The 16,775-nt window shown below is 40.2% G+C and overlaps 1 protein-coding gene across 4 annotated transcripts in view; it reads left to right on the top strand.

The window, feature by feature from the left end:
- LOC148040881 (uncharacterized) overlaps positions 1 to 11,426 on the top strand; it is a 164,702-nt gene extending 153,276 nt beyond the window's left edge. For 2 of the 4 annotated variants that reach the window (XM_087672739.1, XM_087672660.1), the window contains exons 10-17: positions 5,339 to 5,549; positions 5,628 to 5,687; positions 8,405 to 8,559; positions 9,009 to 9,240; positions 9,317 to 9,525; positions 9,653 to 9,757; positions 10,328 to 10,488; positions 10,587 to 11,426. In XM_087672739.1, coding sequence (XP_087528865.1) covers positions 5,339 to 5,549; positions 5,628 to 5,687; positions 8,405 to 8,559; positions 9,009 to 9,240; positions 9,317 to 9,525; positions 9,653 to 9,757; positions 10,328 to 10,426 — 1,071 coding nt within the window. In that variant the 3' untranslated portion in view covers positions 10,427 to 10,488; positions 10,587 to 11,426. The remainder of the gene's footprint in view (positions 1 to 5,338; positions 5,550 to 5,627; positions 5,688 to 8,404; positions 8,560 to 9,008; positions 9,241 to 9,316; positions 9,526 to 9,652; positions 9,758 to 10,327; positions 10,489 to 10,586) is intronic. The other 2 variants (XM_087672836.1, XM_087672809.1) reach the window with 2 other exon arrangements.
- Positions 11,427 to 16,775: the final 5,349 nt, after the last annotated feature.

Raw genomic sequence — 16,775 nt, 5'->3', positions numbered from 1 at the left:
CCTCCTTTTGTTTCTATTTACAGTAGAGGCCGTCTTTTTTTTTGGGCAGGGGGGACAGCGAACAGGTCTACTAGTATTAGAGGCATTAGGATGCCCAACCTTGAGCAAGTTCAGGGCCTTTGTAGCGGTCATGGAGATCTTCAACAAAGCATCTGGTGCTTCAATTAATTGGCACAAGTCGTATGGTTTTTGGGTATGTCACACTATACAGCCGAACTTGAGAACTGATAAGGACATCACTTTGATTCCCTGCAGGACCGCTGTGAGATAACTTGGATGTCATGTGGGGATTGACATTACTTTAAAGAAAAAGTTAGCACCTCTTCTCTTGAGGATCAGGCAAAAGCTCCTTTATTGGAGCTCAAAGAGACTTCCTTCAGCAGGGAGAGTGGCAGCTGCCAACCAAGTTCTTGTTGCAGCCATGTGGTATATCACTTCTTGTTGGCAATTCTCTAGGCACCGCATTAGGAATTTTATTGAGGAGATGGGAGCCCAGCCAGGGAAAATGTGACTTGGTGTGTTATCACTCAGATGGGATCCAAGCAAGGCAAGTGAGGCTTGTGATAATAGAACCAGATAGCCAGAGCATAGCCTTATTGGTTAAGCTCACTGTCTGGGGTCTTCTTCTAGGCAGGGAGGTGTGGAATAAACTTTTGCTATGGAGGCTACAGCCTATTACACCTCTACTTGGAGGACAATGGCAGTCAAGCATCCACTGGATTGCTTAGGAGATCAGGACAAGAGCCCTTGGTAGGAGCTTTGAGGTTAGATTTGCAGCTGCCATCAACAGACAATGGAGATCTGTTATAACTGACCTTCATGGACTACTACTGACCACAGTTGAAGAGAAGAGGATCAGCCTGTTCTCTTCAATCACTACCTTCTGGCTACAGTTTTGAATAGAACTTATCTTTCCTTGGGGAGGTTCTCTGTGCAGGTTGCTTTCTCAGTGGGAGATTGGTTTGCTTTTTAGGAGCTATGGCAGGAGATTCAGAGGTAGTGACTAGATGGTCTTAGTACCAATGTTCTGGTAGGGACTGTGACAGAGGGAGTCCCTCTCAAGCGGGAGACTACATGGTCTTAGAGGTGCCAAAGTTATGGTAGAGACTGTAACAGAGGGAATCCCCCCTCAAGCAGAAGATAGATACAAACACTTCTCAGACCTGGACTGGTCTCTTCTCTAGAGGGGACATCCTTCTTAGTGTCATCACAACTAGCAGAGACATAATCTTCACTTTCACCAAGAGGATGGCGAAAGGACTTGGATTAGGCAGAGTTCAGTGTCGGCTCTAGACAAAGGTTCAGAGTAGTTGCATATTGTGAGAGGAGATGGTGCATCAAGCTGGACCCAATTGATTGCTTGATTTGATGGATGGAGCTGTTGGGCTTATCAAAGGAGTCCCTTCAGAGTTTACAGGTTATCAGCAATGAGGCTTATGGGCTCATGATGGCTACACATACATGGATAGACTACTGTCCTCATAGGTTTCATGCATGATGCATATGCCATAGGACTTGTGTGCACAGGATCTTGCATGCATTGTGTGGTCCACATGGATTGGGCCTATTGCTGGAAACATGGACTACAGGGATACTGGCAGGTGGCATGAGCTAATTGCAGATGGTCAATGGTAGTGTGGCTGGTCCTCAACAGCAGCCAATGTGGCTTACTTGGACCATGTCACCATAAGTATGGTGGCCCTTATGGACATGTGGCCAGTATTTACAGATCATGGCAGCATGGAATGTTTAGAAGGTAGCCAGTGTTGCTATCAATGTTCTAGCTATCAGTGACACCTCATGATACAGATTTAGCAGCTGACCTCAACATATGCTTATGACTGGTTTCTTTTAGTCTTGAGACTTTAAAGCCTCATGTGATTCTGTTGTAGCCTTTAACCTTTTAAGGATTTTGGGTTTGAAGTCCTTAAGAGCTTATAGAGGACTGTCGGAGGGCATTGTAAACTTACTGAGTTGGGTAGTGAGTCTCGATCTTTGTGCCACAGATGTTGAGAGATTTTGGCCTTGCATGTATGAAGAGACCGATTGCATAGAGTAAGAGGGCCAGGTACCAGGCACCAAAGAGGACTTTTGAGTTTTTTTTTTCCCAAGAAAAGAAATTTCTATTAATAACACCTCGGCAAATAATCTGAGGGAAAAAACAAAGTACAAAGAACTCTATGAAGAGTAACTAAGTACATCACAAATACAATGGATGTGTGAACAACGAATCCTGTGGGCTGTAATGCCAAACCATATGAGGGATGGTGTGGAAGAAAGTGCCTGGATCCCATGTCTGCAGAAAAGCCTCTCTTCTCTTCCTCATCCTCTCAGAGCTACCCTGCATCCTCTCCCATCTCCCGCGGAGAGTATGAATGATCTCTATCCAGATCCTTGATAGAGTCTCCACTATGGATACATGTAGGAGATTAATAGTGTAGCTGCATCTCGCAGTTCAAATATACCAAGTTATGATACTGGCAATCAACTCCCATCCATGGGAGTGTCCCTGCGTCCATTGTGCCTATGAGTAATTTGGAGTGGGAATCCTGCTCAGATGATGTCCAATGATGAGAAAAGAGTAACTCCCCTGAACATCCTCATGGCCACATGCTAGGCCTCTATCTGTGACCCATGCTACAGCCCCCCAAGTAGCCACAATGGTTTTTGTTGTGCCATGAAATACCATCCCGAGGGCTCTCCTCCAAACCTCATGGGCTCTAGGGCAGTCCCATAGGCAATCTCTGTGCTTCCACTGGATCGTTGCATCTCGCGCATGGTACTGAGTCCTTGCCGTATCCAAGCCATGTGCCAATTGCTAGGCTCCTGTGAGGTACAAGCCATATGAAGAGAGAGATCTTCCTAGGCCTAAAGCTATCATGTAGCCTCCTCCAAAAGTCACCTAGGAAGTCCTTTGTGATTCCCTCTCTGTGCCAATGGGGGGAGGCTGCTAGATGTGCTGTGATCCTACTCATCTGTATTCTCCTCCCCAACCTGGTAGTGTAGCCAATGAAGGGCACATTGCAAGGTCTATCAAGGAACAGATCCCTCCATACCCACTTTCGTGGATCCCACTGTAATCTGTGTAGAGGTCTCCTTTAGTAAAGCCCAATATCTCCATCCATCAACCAGACATGTGGTTGGGTCTAGGTCAACATGCCACCTCCCCTCGAAGCGAGCAACTACTTTGATCCTCTGTCTAGAACATCCAATGAATGCTGCTTGGTCGTTGTCCTCTCGTTGAAGGCGGCCATCCTCCTCAACCATAAAAGTAAATGTTGTGTCTCAACTAGTCGCAAAGATTGCTAGAAGAATGTCCCCTCTAGAGAAGAGACCAATCCAAGTCTAAGAGGTGCCTATATTTGTCTGCCAATCTGGTGGAACTCCCTTCGTCACGGCCTCAATCATAACTCTAGCTCCCCTGAGCCCCTGTAGTCTTTGTCTTTGAACTTCTCGCGTTAGCTCTTCGAATACAAACCAATCTCCCACTAATACAACAAACTGTAAAGAGAATCTCCCCCACGATAAGTATGTCCTTTATCCAAGAGTGTGGTCGAAGTCTAATCTCAAAAGGTAATTGAAGAGAAGAATCTGCCTTCTCTTTTCTTCGGTTGTAGTGGGGGGTAGCTGGTGAAGCCTTGGCAGTATAAATCTCTAGGCTCTGATAGTAGCAGCTGCGAATCTGACCTCGAAGCTCCTCCCTAGGTCCCTGGTCCTGATCTCCTAAAAAATCGTGTGGATGTTGGGCTGCCATGGTCCTCCATGTGCAGATGTCACAGCATGTGGCCTCCCTATCAAAAGTTTCTTCCAAGGATCCTCACCTAGAAGCAAACCCCTAACAATGATCTTAGCCCCCATCAAAATTATAGAAGATCCATGTCAAAGAGGAATCCATTTTACCATAGGTAAAAAGATCTCATCAAAATCTATATATTTTTCTTACTTAAAATCTTTGGCTACTAACCTTGCCTTGTACTTTGTTTTTGTTGAGATGGCAAGCTCAACACATGCGAACATTGATGATGGACCGCCTAGCTAGATGAGCCATACACTTAATGTTTCCATGTTATAAGGGGGTACCTTTTGGCATATTCTTATTAATGTGTGGGATGTCACCCACAACCACTACAAGGATTTAAGCCTATAGCGATGGCGGGTAGCGACGCGGGTACCGGTGTTGCTATTTGCGAATAGCGACGCGAATAGCGATGCTCCACAAGGAAAAAAAAACAGGCCAAAATCGAGCGCGGGTTTATTTCGCATTTTTGCATTTTGTGTTAGCGAAGGAGAGGAAGAGCGTTCACCGCGAAGAGGAGGCGCCCTAGAGTCGCCATATCTCATCGGTGAGTCTCCCTCTCTCCTTCTTTTGCTTGTTTAGGGTTTAAATCACTTTCTATTTTGCTTGTTTAGGAGAGGAAATGAGAGAGAAAGAGAGGGAGACGGAGAGGGAGGGAGAGAAAGAGAAAGCAAGAGGGAGAGAAAGAGAAGTACTCAGCTTGGTAGATAGCAAAAGGGGATGGGACAATGGCAGGAGCAAAGCACTGGGGCAGGGATCTCTTCCGATGGTCTATAGAGATTTCAGTGGAAATCTAGAACAATATTTTTTTGTCTGAAGGCAATGTTCTTTGTATGGTTCATGACCAGGGTAGAGGTTGGGACATGGCTGGCTCAAGTTAATCTTCTATCTGATTGTTTCAGATATGGCCATTATAAAGAGAGCACATTTGAGATTTCCCTCTAGCACAAGAGGCTTTGGCAAAGCTGTACAGTGCTAATGTTAAGAGGTAATTGTAAAGGCTCCCCTGGACCAGAATTGAAAAAGACATCTTCAATGAAAGCATAGTTGACCAGGGAATCCGCAAGCAATTTCACTGTCGAGGAACTAGCTGACAAGTGACCGTCTCAAAGAGAAGTATGGTTTTGTTGGAAAGGATGATGCCTTTTTTTTACAAGGGCATCAAGTGTAGAAAACTGAGATAGGATGAATATAGCTGACATTGATCATGTGGTATCAAATGGTTCTCTTTGGTGCCTTGCTTCCTTTTGTTGGCATGAAAGATTATATTAAACATGATCTTGTGTAGGTGCAGCACAGATGAAGTAACACTGATTGCAGATCCTTTCATTAAAAACCTGACTTGATGTAATTTATTCAAATGTAACCTTATATGGGTGCACACTGAATGATGAAGTACTGCAGAATGGAATTTCTAATTGCTATTTTGATTGTAAAATAAGAATTTTCTCACTCTGAAATTAGAATGGAAGTTTCTAAATGCTACTTTGATTGTAAAAGATGAATTTGCTTTCTCTAAAATTCGTCATTTCATCCTGGCAGGATGCTCTTGGTGGGAACTCGAAGTGTACTCTTATAGCTAACATAAGTCCTTCCATAATTAATCTAGATGAAACCATTTCAACCTTGAAATTTGCTCAGCGAGCTAAATTTATAAGAAATGTGGCCATTGTGAATGAGGACGCACTAGGAAATGGTTTTGTCTTAGGGGATGAAGTGAAGAGATTGCGACTTGAGGTTGCATCATTAAGAGGTGAAATAACTTTTGCATCATTCCATGTACTACTTGGAATGACCATGGTTAATCAAGACTAAAGTGTCACTTTACCAGCTAGGGTTGGCAACAATACATCAGTAGGGGAGCAGTCGATTGCATGGAATGATCATTCTGGTAAGATAGTCCAGCACAGCAAGTGTACAAAAGTTTTTTATTCTTGTGGCTCCTCAAAAGATTGACTAAATAAGAGAAATTTCAAAGGGAACTTTAAACCATAATGCTAGTTATCTGTGAGTTATCTATATGGGGTGGTTGGTATAGAAAAAAAACCTGAGGAAAGCTCACCACTTTTTTCCAGCTGGCTTTTGTGGGCACCATACACATCATATCTGCACAACACTTTCTTTCACTGGGTTTTTGTGAATTCTACCCTCCTTTAACCTTGATATGCTGCCAAGGTTATTGTCCATGGGAGAGTTGGATGCCCATAAACCTTGGGGAAAAAGATAAGACCAGTCGAAGATAGTTGGAGAAGATGCTCTTGTTAGAAAGCCATCTTCCTCCCTAGTGACTCAGTCAGTGTGAGACATATGCATGCAAGAGATGGCAGCAGAAGATGGAAAAGAACACTCCAGCAAGATTAAAATGAAGGAAAGAACAAATTTGAATGATGAACAAGGCTGATACAGGGCTCAGTCCCTACACGTGCTTGTGTGTGTAGCTGTAGTAAGGGCATTGGCAATGAGAAGATAGAAAGTGACAATGACCAACTGACAAGTGTGCCTATAAATAGACAAGCACCCCTTATGACTCTCGGGTGGCATCCTGGACCAAAAAGATGGACAAGATCCAAAAGGAGGGACAAAAGACAACATGACCAAAAAGACTGCACCCAGACAGAGCTCTAATATCCCTCACTGACTCAATGTAGGGCTCACAAGTTGAGCTCTTGTGAAGATATTCACCACATTGTCTGCAGTGGACATTCATTCTTCTTTAGAGGAGACACCTGCCTTAGGCTAGTCATTGAGTCCCATACCAATGTGGCTTGGGGCAGTTTCACCTCACACAACATTGCTAGAGGCAAGCACTTTGCAGAGATCAATTTCTTCCAGATAGTGACCACACACATTGCACCTACACAGAGAGGGATGAAAGTCCAGAGAGCCAAAGAGATGAGAGTGGCATGCTGACAGTGGTGTAGGGGTACCAAACACAAAGGTTACACCATCGAGAGATGAGGGAGATCCACTAACAACACAAGTAGTACCTTGTAAAGAAATACCCTAACATAGAAATACAAATACAAGCATATGACAAAGCATAAACTGAACAGAACACAATCAGGGTTAGGGTAACTCAGAGACAATGAACACAGCGAAGGATCATAATTGAATGAATTTGAATAATGCAAAGCTCATGCAGCAAACATACTATGCAATGAAGGAATATTCCTGGCCCACAAAGATGATCCACATCCCTCGAGTGAGCGACAGTAGGCACAGCATGCCCATGACCCTCCAACCTAGCTGGCTTTTGATTCTATTGGTAGAGTCATCACTCCATGGGATACCCAGTACCAAGTTCCACCTCCCACACTGCAAATGTGGCTTAATCCTCATGGGTCAAATATCGGAGGCCTTGCTGAAGTCTGAAGCAACCAACTCGAGCATAGTATCACAGGATCAACTCTTTTGTTGTTTCACAGGGTTCGACAGGAGCAAGTTGGATATTGTCTATTATTTTGCTGCTGATTTTCCTCACTGTTTTGGTATTTCATATATTCATGTAGGACTCTGGATAATGCAGTAGCCACTGCCTTTCCCCAAACTGATAGTCCATGTTCCGAGCATGCAGCGTGGCTATATTGTATGCTCAATCACAACATGCATTGATAACCAGTGTTCGATTCCTGCTCCATTCACCATTATCTTGAGGGTTGTAAAGGACAAAGGGCTGTCTCAAAACAGCTTTCACCCCTAAACCTGTTATATTAAACACTCCCCATCATCATCACTTCTCACCTTGTTCACCTTCTGTCAGTTTCTGTCTCAAGCAATGCAAGGCCGCTTCAGAGTTCAGCTTTAGAAAAAGACCCATAATTCGTGAGATTAATCAACTAGTGGTTGAGTCTAGACAACGCTGAAATAAGTATCAATCTCCACACCGCTGATGCCTTGCACTGATCAATCAACTCACCATGCTACTGAGGGCTTTGTACAATTTTGACTGTTCTCTATTGACTTCAGTAAGTTAACAGGTGAGTCTGTGAGAAACACCTGGCTGAACCCTCTGGCTGAAATCTACCTTCTAGAACAATCAATGTATTTCACACAATCCTTATCAAAATAAGATGCTTCGCCTATTGAGAACAACTGCAACATATGTTGTGTAACCAAATACTCCACAAGAATAGAACCTCCGAATAGATAAATATGCACATAGGCTTGCTTTCGGTAAGAGCTAAACTCCTCCAACCATGGATGATACTTGCACATACGATCAGTAGTACCACCAAACCATCCAATCATTAACTGTAAAACACTGAGGATGGGGTACTAAGGACCATAAAGGTGTTAGAGCTGCAGAGCACGCCCATGCACATTGTACATAATCAATCCTTCTGATCAATCAACAGTGTAGTCATATGGAACCTAGCTTTCTAAGATGCAAATAATATCAAGTCATGTGTAGTAGACAGAAGAGTGAATGTATTGAAAGTAATGCCAAGACAGTATGGCATGAATTTGAGTGGTAGTGAGATGGATATGGTTAGAGATCAGCAAGTTGAGGTTTATGTGTCAATATTGCATTCAAACCAGTTAGTATCTAATTTAAATAGGTTCTAATTTTATACTCTAAATCCTTGAACTGCTCTGCACTTTTTTCAGCAAATAGTCAAATAAAACGACTTGAATACATCATATCCCAGTCAACAAAGCAAGCATTAGCTGGTGAGCGAAAGACTGCTCAGGAAATGCATGCGCTAGCTCGAAAACTGGATGCTCTGAAATCCTTGTACCTACGGTTAGACAGAGCTTTGCAGGTATGACATCATTCATCACTCTAAAAATGCTCTACAAACATAGATTCCAATAGCAATAAAATGACCTTGTAAGTTCCTATTAAAATACCCATGATTGGACAACCTACTTTCGGAAAGAGATCCACTGATCAGGTTGTGAATTATTATGGAAACCTTTTTTGATCGATTTGCCTAGTAAAAGGTAATAGGAAAATACATTTTGATTGCAATTGTTTGATAAAAGTTGCTGTCTTATCAGTCAGCCAAAGTCCAGATGAAGCTTACAAAAACCTCCTATGCTAATACATGCAACATTGAATGGCCGCAAGTTACTTGCTTGTTTTTTACAGTAATTGGTTTAATGTTATTTGACCATGTCTCCACATCTCCACCATTAGAAAGATGCTTAGCAACAACTAATTTTATGAGGGAAGTGGGATCATGAAAGTACTCATTAAAATAATCTCTAGGGTCTCAATTCAAAGCAGCAGAAGAGAGATTTATCTCCTACTTTCAATCAAACCACCCATTCACACAGGACAAAGTCAAGGCTTCATGACAGTCATGGCCTCCCTCTTGATGGGAAAATAAGCTCTAGAAGCATTGTTACTAGTAAAGATATGGATAATTTGCCTAAAGACATCAGACATCATGATCTTCCAGATAGAGAAACTGTTGACAACGAGTCAGACACCTCTGCAGGTCTGTAGTTCTGTATCCTCTCAAAAGAAGAATTTATTGCCCAATATAATGTTTGAAAGCATGTCATTTCGTTCAGGGCTTTCCGACACAATAGAAAAGCACAGACAAGGAAAGAATCAAACAATTCTCAGATCACAAATAGCACGTCTCAGAAGTAAGAATCAATCATTGAAATTAGAAGTCGAAAGTCTTGCAAAGGAGAAAAAGCACATGCTGTCTGAGTTTTCTGAAGTGAAACGAGAAAGGGATCAATCAATGAAAAAGTTGGCCTCTTTGGAAGACCAGGTAAGTCACAAACATCATTCTGGATTGGCTCTGGTAACTCCTGATATCGAAAGAGGATAAGCAGCTAGTCTTTCTAGTTTGGTCCAAGAGCATATGGTCTTAATATTTCTTATCCTGCATTGTCTAGATCACAAAGCTTCAGAACGCACTTCATAAGATAAGGCATGATCCTGATAAGGAGACACAATCATCAGATGAAGAAACTAAGACTTTGTGGGATGTTCGAAGAAGGGTATTTCATCATACATATTTCTAAGTTACTATTCATCTCTGATTGAAAATGTCCTCTTTTAAAGGCACTTCATTTTGGGTACAGATTTTCTCCCCCTATAGTCATTTTGTACACCTCTTGCACTACCCATGACTTCTTAGTTAAGTTCATTGCTTGCTTCTGTTCTACCACAAGTCCACATTTTGAGATATGCTTATGGGACAAAGTCATTTTCTCATGTCACTAGCTTAATAATGGATCTTTGTACATTACTTTAGACCAGTGATCCTTACCAATCTTTAGCATATGGCCCTTCTAGCTTATGCAAGAACCTCCTCTCTGTTATTGATGCCTCTCTGTGACCTAAGCATACGTAGAAGGTATGCAAACCATGGTCCTGCTGACTAGGCCAAAGAGGGAGACAAGGACTTAGTATATATGTAAATATTGTATTCATCTGAAATAAAATTCTTGTGAAGTTAATGATACATCTTTCTTGTTTCGGTGTAAATCAAAACATTCATGGACGGTGTTAGGTTGGTGTGTTCGAAATTAACATCAGTCTATTTCCTGTGTCATCTTGTTAAGCAGCATATTGAAGCTTTCCAAAGGTTTATTTCAAGGCCCAGGTCAATGGAGCCTCATCGCAGAGGTAGATTGTGTGACATTCTCAAGAGAAAACACTCCTAGCTTTCTACTGTGGCATTGTACCTTGCTGTCCATAGAACTGTGACCAGTTTACATGTACAAGGGTTGGTGATCTCTCTCTCTCTCTCTCAATCTCTGTGTTGCAATAGCTGTCTTTTGTTGTTCATCTGCATAATTTGTGCAATTGAATTGCTCTTAACAGCTAAAGGCAAGGTGTAAAGAGATCTCCAATAAAAGTGCTCTATTTGTTGGTGGTTCATTCGTTTGCAAAGCCCTCCACTTATAATAGGGGTGAGGTGAATCAGCAGCACGTAAACCTTATTAACACCTTAATTGCTGGTGATGAACAACTAGCTAACCTAACCTGAATTTGGTATCTTAAGAAGGGGCCTCGGAGTCATCCCTTTGAATTCATGCACGCTCAGATGACGCTGTGGCAAGAGGGAAGTGCCTTTACTGTGAGGTTTGAACAATCGCCACCTTTAGAAATGGAGCAAGCACCGACAATGCTAAACAAGATGGTATTGCTTCCATATTCAGGCTGGCTTGCTAAAGCCATTGTGGGATATGGATCTTCCTTGTATCTATACACAGAAATTGGGCCACTAGCTCGAAACTTGGTAGCAAAAAAGCAAAAACAATGGCAAGGTCAAATATGGTTTCATCTTGTACAATTATTAGAAAGTACAAATTTCAAAGAATTTTTTCTATTCATCACAATCACACATAACAGTCTACATGCAATTGTGCTTGTAAAATTTGGTTGCCCATACAAGTTTTAGGGGGGGGCTATATCAACATATTGTACATGATACATGGTAAGGAAAAGGGAATGTAAAGTTACTTTATGTAGATCAAAGAATCACATCCATCTATTGAGATTGATAGTCTTAGTGGATGAATGTCCAAGATGCCTTCTATAAGGTAAAAGACATTAAGAAAATATTAAACAAGAACATAGTAAGCGTAACAAACATTTGACAAACTTGTATTGTATAACGATAGTACTTGCGTAGCATGGTAGAGAGTTGGCACAATATGATCCAAGAACTTATAACTGAGGAGGAAAGTGTGTTTCCCTCATTCAAGCATTGGTAATGTATTGTTGTGTTCTATATTGTAAAGCAACTTCTTTCAAGCAAACTACCACACTTGCCCAAAGTTTCAAGCTTATAACATTGCTCCCATTTAAAACTTGAATTTGTTAATGTGTGGTGAAAAAATGATATTAACATGAAATACATTCTAAAAACATAGAATAAGAATTTCATTCCTCATGTGCTACTTGATAATCTACAACTCCAACAACCTATTATCACATGCAATAGTAGTGCTACCTGTATGCCAAGGTATACTAGGCATCAACATGCCTTGGCCAAACAGCAATATGATTTCTATAACCAACATTAAACATTACTATTAAAATCTCAATGTGTTGCAGAAATGTGTGCCCTTAAAATCATTGTGGGCAAATGTTAGGTACCCATTTTGACTTGTTTAAGAAGTGACCTTGTCATGGATCCACTTGGTTCTTGAAAGGTGAGGAAGAGAGGGATCTTTTATGATTACCTATGAGGGTGTGTAGAAAAATAGATGCTCTTATAAGTATATGGATGACAAGCATATACGTATAGATAATGTGTATACTATGTATTTATGTAGACATTGTAAGATATCTATTCATTTCTAATATGCTTATACTAAATAGATATATGCTTACACATAAGAGTTTATGATACTTTGTATACATTTTAGTGTATATGATGTGCATATTGATAGAGGGTATTAATCTTATATGCATCTACGTTTATATAGCATGAATGGTAATACTCATAAGCAATCAAAAAGCATCACCTTACTCAAATAGAGAGGAAATTTATACACCTTATATGTATGAGAAAGTTAAAAGTCATACAACAATTCCTTGGGAACTTTCATTTACATGATGTAGCATCTACTATTTCTAAGAAGTATGTTGTCTTACAAGGGAGAGAGGAATACTCTTGGGCTAACAATTATGCAAAGTGGAGATAACTTGGTATAAAAAACTAGTTGAATGTATACTTCAATTGCTAATGCAAGCTAAGGCAATTATAACATCAAAGTTTGCCATGTAGTTGCAAGAATTTGCATTTTATTCAACAATAGGGGCATTGTGAGATTGTGCTTTTAAACTTTTGGAGGATCTTGAAAGGGCCCTCAAAAACAAGAGTTGCAATTGAAATATGACACTTTGTTCATGGACCACAAGTTGTATTACATCTCAATACATGCCTTAAAGAGAGCCTCACACTTGGATCGTGAACCAGTACAAAATTTTTAGTTGAGTTGAAGATCAAAAAATAATAAATAAATATACATACATTTGTGTGTGGCCACACATGCATGGGTGTGTTAGATGAGGTTACATGCATCTCGCAATATGCAACAACATGGATTTAGATGTAGTGATTTGTCAAGTAGAAAATCACTTTGATAAACGATGAGGATTGTCACAGGATGCCAAGTTGCTATTAGTAACAAAATGCACCTCTTTCAATACTATGTTTACTATTTTAAGAATTGAGATTATTTAGCGTGCCATACATGTTTACATATCGCTTTGCTCTTATTATTGAGCAAGCATTAAGCCCATTAATATAATCATGTGGTTATGGTTAAGAGTAATTCTTGGCACTGGCCCACAATCATGGTGGTGGTGTCTTTGTGAACAACTAGAGAAAGGTACATCGTCATTGAAAGAAGTTTGGAAGAAAAGACAAAAATGATGAGCCTTTTAATCCTTGTGCTTAGTATGTCTCATCCTTGTGAGTCATTTTGGGTGGAGATTAAAGAAGCATCTAAGCTTGTTAAAGGGACAAGACACACACACACACACCCATGTAGAGAGAGAGAGAGAGAGAGAGAGGGAGAGTATTTGGCCATAATGTTGTTGATATGTCGATAAGCCTAAATGCTTAAAAATAACTTTTAGCTTTGTTTAGTAGCCAATTCAATTTATCTCTATTGAAAAGTGAATCAAAAATAGCAATGCACATAATCATGATTTAGAAATTCAGAAACCAAATATTTTCTCATCAAAAAGTGGTTTTAGGAAACACATATAAAAAGAAAAATAGAGAGTCCATAATGACTAATTCACTCTTTCTTTTTTGTAATAATCAAAATATTTATGTATTGTGTATACTATTAATTATTACATTAATGATACATATTATACAATACATATTACTATATTATTAATGCATTTTATTATACAATATTTTTTTGAGTATATTGCTAATATATTAATATAATGAATATACTATTATTATATACATGGTATATCAATCTTGATATATTGAGTCTTTTTAATGTATTATATAATATATATCGTATTAACATGTGATGTGTATATTATAGTATATTGTATAATATGTAGTATATTATTAATCTATCATTATATGTGTTTTATATTATTTTATATGTGATGCCCACAAGTCGTCGTAGGTTGCACAAAGAGAGAGAGAGAAAGCGGGGGGGGGGGGGGGGGAGGGGAGGGGGGGTGATGGAGAGGAAGAGAGTGTATGTATGTGTGCTTGTTGGTTGCATGCATACCTTAGGATGCAAAGTATCCTAATTATGACGAAAACCAATGCAAAGCAACATCCATTCTCCCAATTCTTCACGCATAGAAGGGGAATGGGAGAATAAGAGTATACTAGGAGAAAGAATAGATAAGAGAAAAATTAAGTGTTAATGAACATGTATCATACACATACACACATTACATGTGTAATATAATGAAATGATTGTAGAAGCATGATATTACATTATACACATGATTTCTTTTGATAGCTTTTGTGTGATTTAGAGCATGAGCCATAAAATTGATTTAGTATACAAGCTTTTGTGTGATTTAGAGCATGAGCCATAAAATTGATTTAGTATACAAGACACGATACCAAAATACAGAGCTTATATGAGAATCCTCTTGCTCCATAACATGTATATTGGGACATAAAGCATCCAGAACTACACTTATGTGAAGCACTAGGAGCGCCTAGGTGTGTAGTGCCTAGTCTATATGAATAGAATGTTTGGCGGTGCCATATGGTGAGTACCTCACGAGTGCTTCCCCTCCCATACCAAAAGAGCTGAGAGGGCGATTATTGTAGGAAGAATTCTCTCTTTTGCATGGCAACCTCTTGAGAAACGCTCTAGACTCTATAAAAGCTTGTGTTCTTTTCTTATGAGGATCACAGCCCCATTTCCTTCTAGAGTGGTAGAGCAATACAAGTTAATGTAGGCAATCAGTGTAGTTCTTTCGACGAGTCTACCTTTCCTCTCTCTCTCTCTCTCTCTCGGCACACGGACGACCTTGTACCCCGACCACCACAAACGAATCACACACCGAATGGAAGCAACCAGATCCCTGATGGACCACTATGCTCTACAATGGCAGGCAGCATTCGGTTTCATGTCGGCAACCAATGAAATCTCTGCAAGTTGCAGCCCACATCTCGTACTGCCATTGTCATGGTGCGCATCTGCAGTAGCAGCTCCATTGAGCTGTGCATGGCCTTTGCTACAGATATAAATGGGTCTATTGTGTTGCGATCTTTCCAAGCATATTACACTCTTTCGCTGCTTCGTCTTGCATTGTAACTGGGTTTGAGATGTTTGTTCTCTGTGCCTTCCCAAGCTTTACTTCTGGGTGCCTTAATCAGCAAGCACATTTGGTTAAGTATGCCTCAATCAGCAACAAACGAGTTCTACTGATGCATGTGAGCGGGCTGCGGCCTATGGCCTTGAGAGCCTTGGATTGGAGAAGAAGCTTGTGGCTGCATTCTCAGAGTTCCATGCCTTTCTATAACTAAGAATTGGTGCAAGCAGGGTGCTAGATCTCTACCCTTCTAATTTCTCGCGCATTGTGTGCTTAACATTTGTCTTGTGTGGCAAATGCTCTTGGACTTCATGCTTTTTATCTTTCATGTTGCCTTGTCATTGGTTTTGTGTTCTATGGCAAATGGCATTGGACTTGTTGTTCCGGTCTAAAGATCTATAATCATAAATTGGGTCCATTTATCTTTAGTCATTTGGGAACTTTCGCTTTTAAATGCAGTGTGTGGCAAATCATGTGGGACTTTGGTCATTTAGCCCCATCGATCTTTGATGATGCTTCATAGTGCATGTCGGTGTTGCACTCTTTCTATTTTTTTGTGTTGATGATTAGGGTTTAGGGACTCTTGTTTTTGTGGCCAATGCTTTTAAAGTTCAAGGCAACAAGTGTCAATTCTTAGTGACTGTTATGTTTATGTGGGGGGCTCATGATTCTACAATAATATTGTTCAATGTATGATCAACCTTATTGAGCATTAACAATTAGGAGCATTAAGAATTATGAGCATTGAAAGCTATGGTTTTAATCTTCAAGATACATGCTTTCAAAGGTCTAATAAAGGAAAGTTTTGCCATGATCCAATTGTAGACACCCAGCTTCTTATATGATGTAGTATGTGTTCATAGTAAGTGTATTTTCATGCATAGATGTTTCAATTATTGCTTAATTATGACCACAACTATATTACTTAATTAATGATCAACCTTGTTTCTATTAAAGGGTCTCAACTACAACAATATTTCTTAATGAATGGAATTAAAATATGATGGTCTATAAAAGCAACCTCCTTGTGCAATAGTCACGCATAGTAAAAAAGCATAATGTAGATGGATCATCTTCCTCTTCCTATCACTAGGAGAGGTGTTTTCCATGTAATGGTTGTTGAGAAATGTGTAATCACATCCACCATAGCCTCTTTGTTTGGAACAAACAAGGCAAAAAAGAAGAGTGCAAATAAAGCTTTAGACTAGGTCATATGTATGCACGGTTTATTAAAACCACGGTTGTTGAATACCATGGTCCCTTTCCACCTATCTCCACCTACCAATACCACCTACTGTAAGCCTATAAAAGACACTCATTCCCGCACTCATTCCATCAATCATTATCAATCAGTTGTACTTACATTATGCTTGGATAATATTAGTTGTTATTCTTTGTCAATGCTTTTGCCTCATTATGATTGTCTATTTGTGCATCAGTGATCCTCCATAGCATGCATTCTCAATATTCTAACATGGTATCAGATTGGGTTTTAAGTTAGTGAGTCATCAGGCCACTAATTGAGTCTTTCTAGTTTGAATTTCTGGCTTCTTCCACTTTTCCTTGGATCTCTCAACTACCTCCATATCTACCCACCTTCAATGGAGGACTTGAAGCTCTCTCCCCAGGCCATTTCAGCTCGTGGTTTCTTCTAGGAAAATACTTCCTGACTCGGGGCGCTCCTGCCCATCACGTCAAACTCCAACATTGTTGAATCCACGCTTCAGCATTGCGCCATTACTCAAT

Source organism: Lygodium microphyllum, chromosome 1 (genome assembly GCF_053477565.2).
Source record: "Lygodium microphyllum isolate KBCC chromosome 1, Lygodium_microphyllum_v1.1.10, whole genome shotgun sequence".
NCBI lineage: Eukaryota > Viridiplantae > Streptophyta > Polypodiopsida > Schizaeales > Lygodiaceae > Lygodium > Lygodium microphyllum.
Note: the sequence above shows the minus strand (reverse complement) of the source record. Positions and strands in the feature narration are given on the sequence as shown.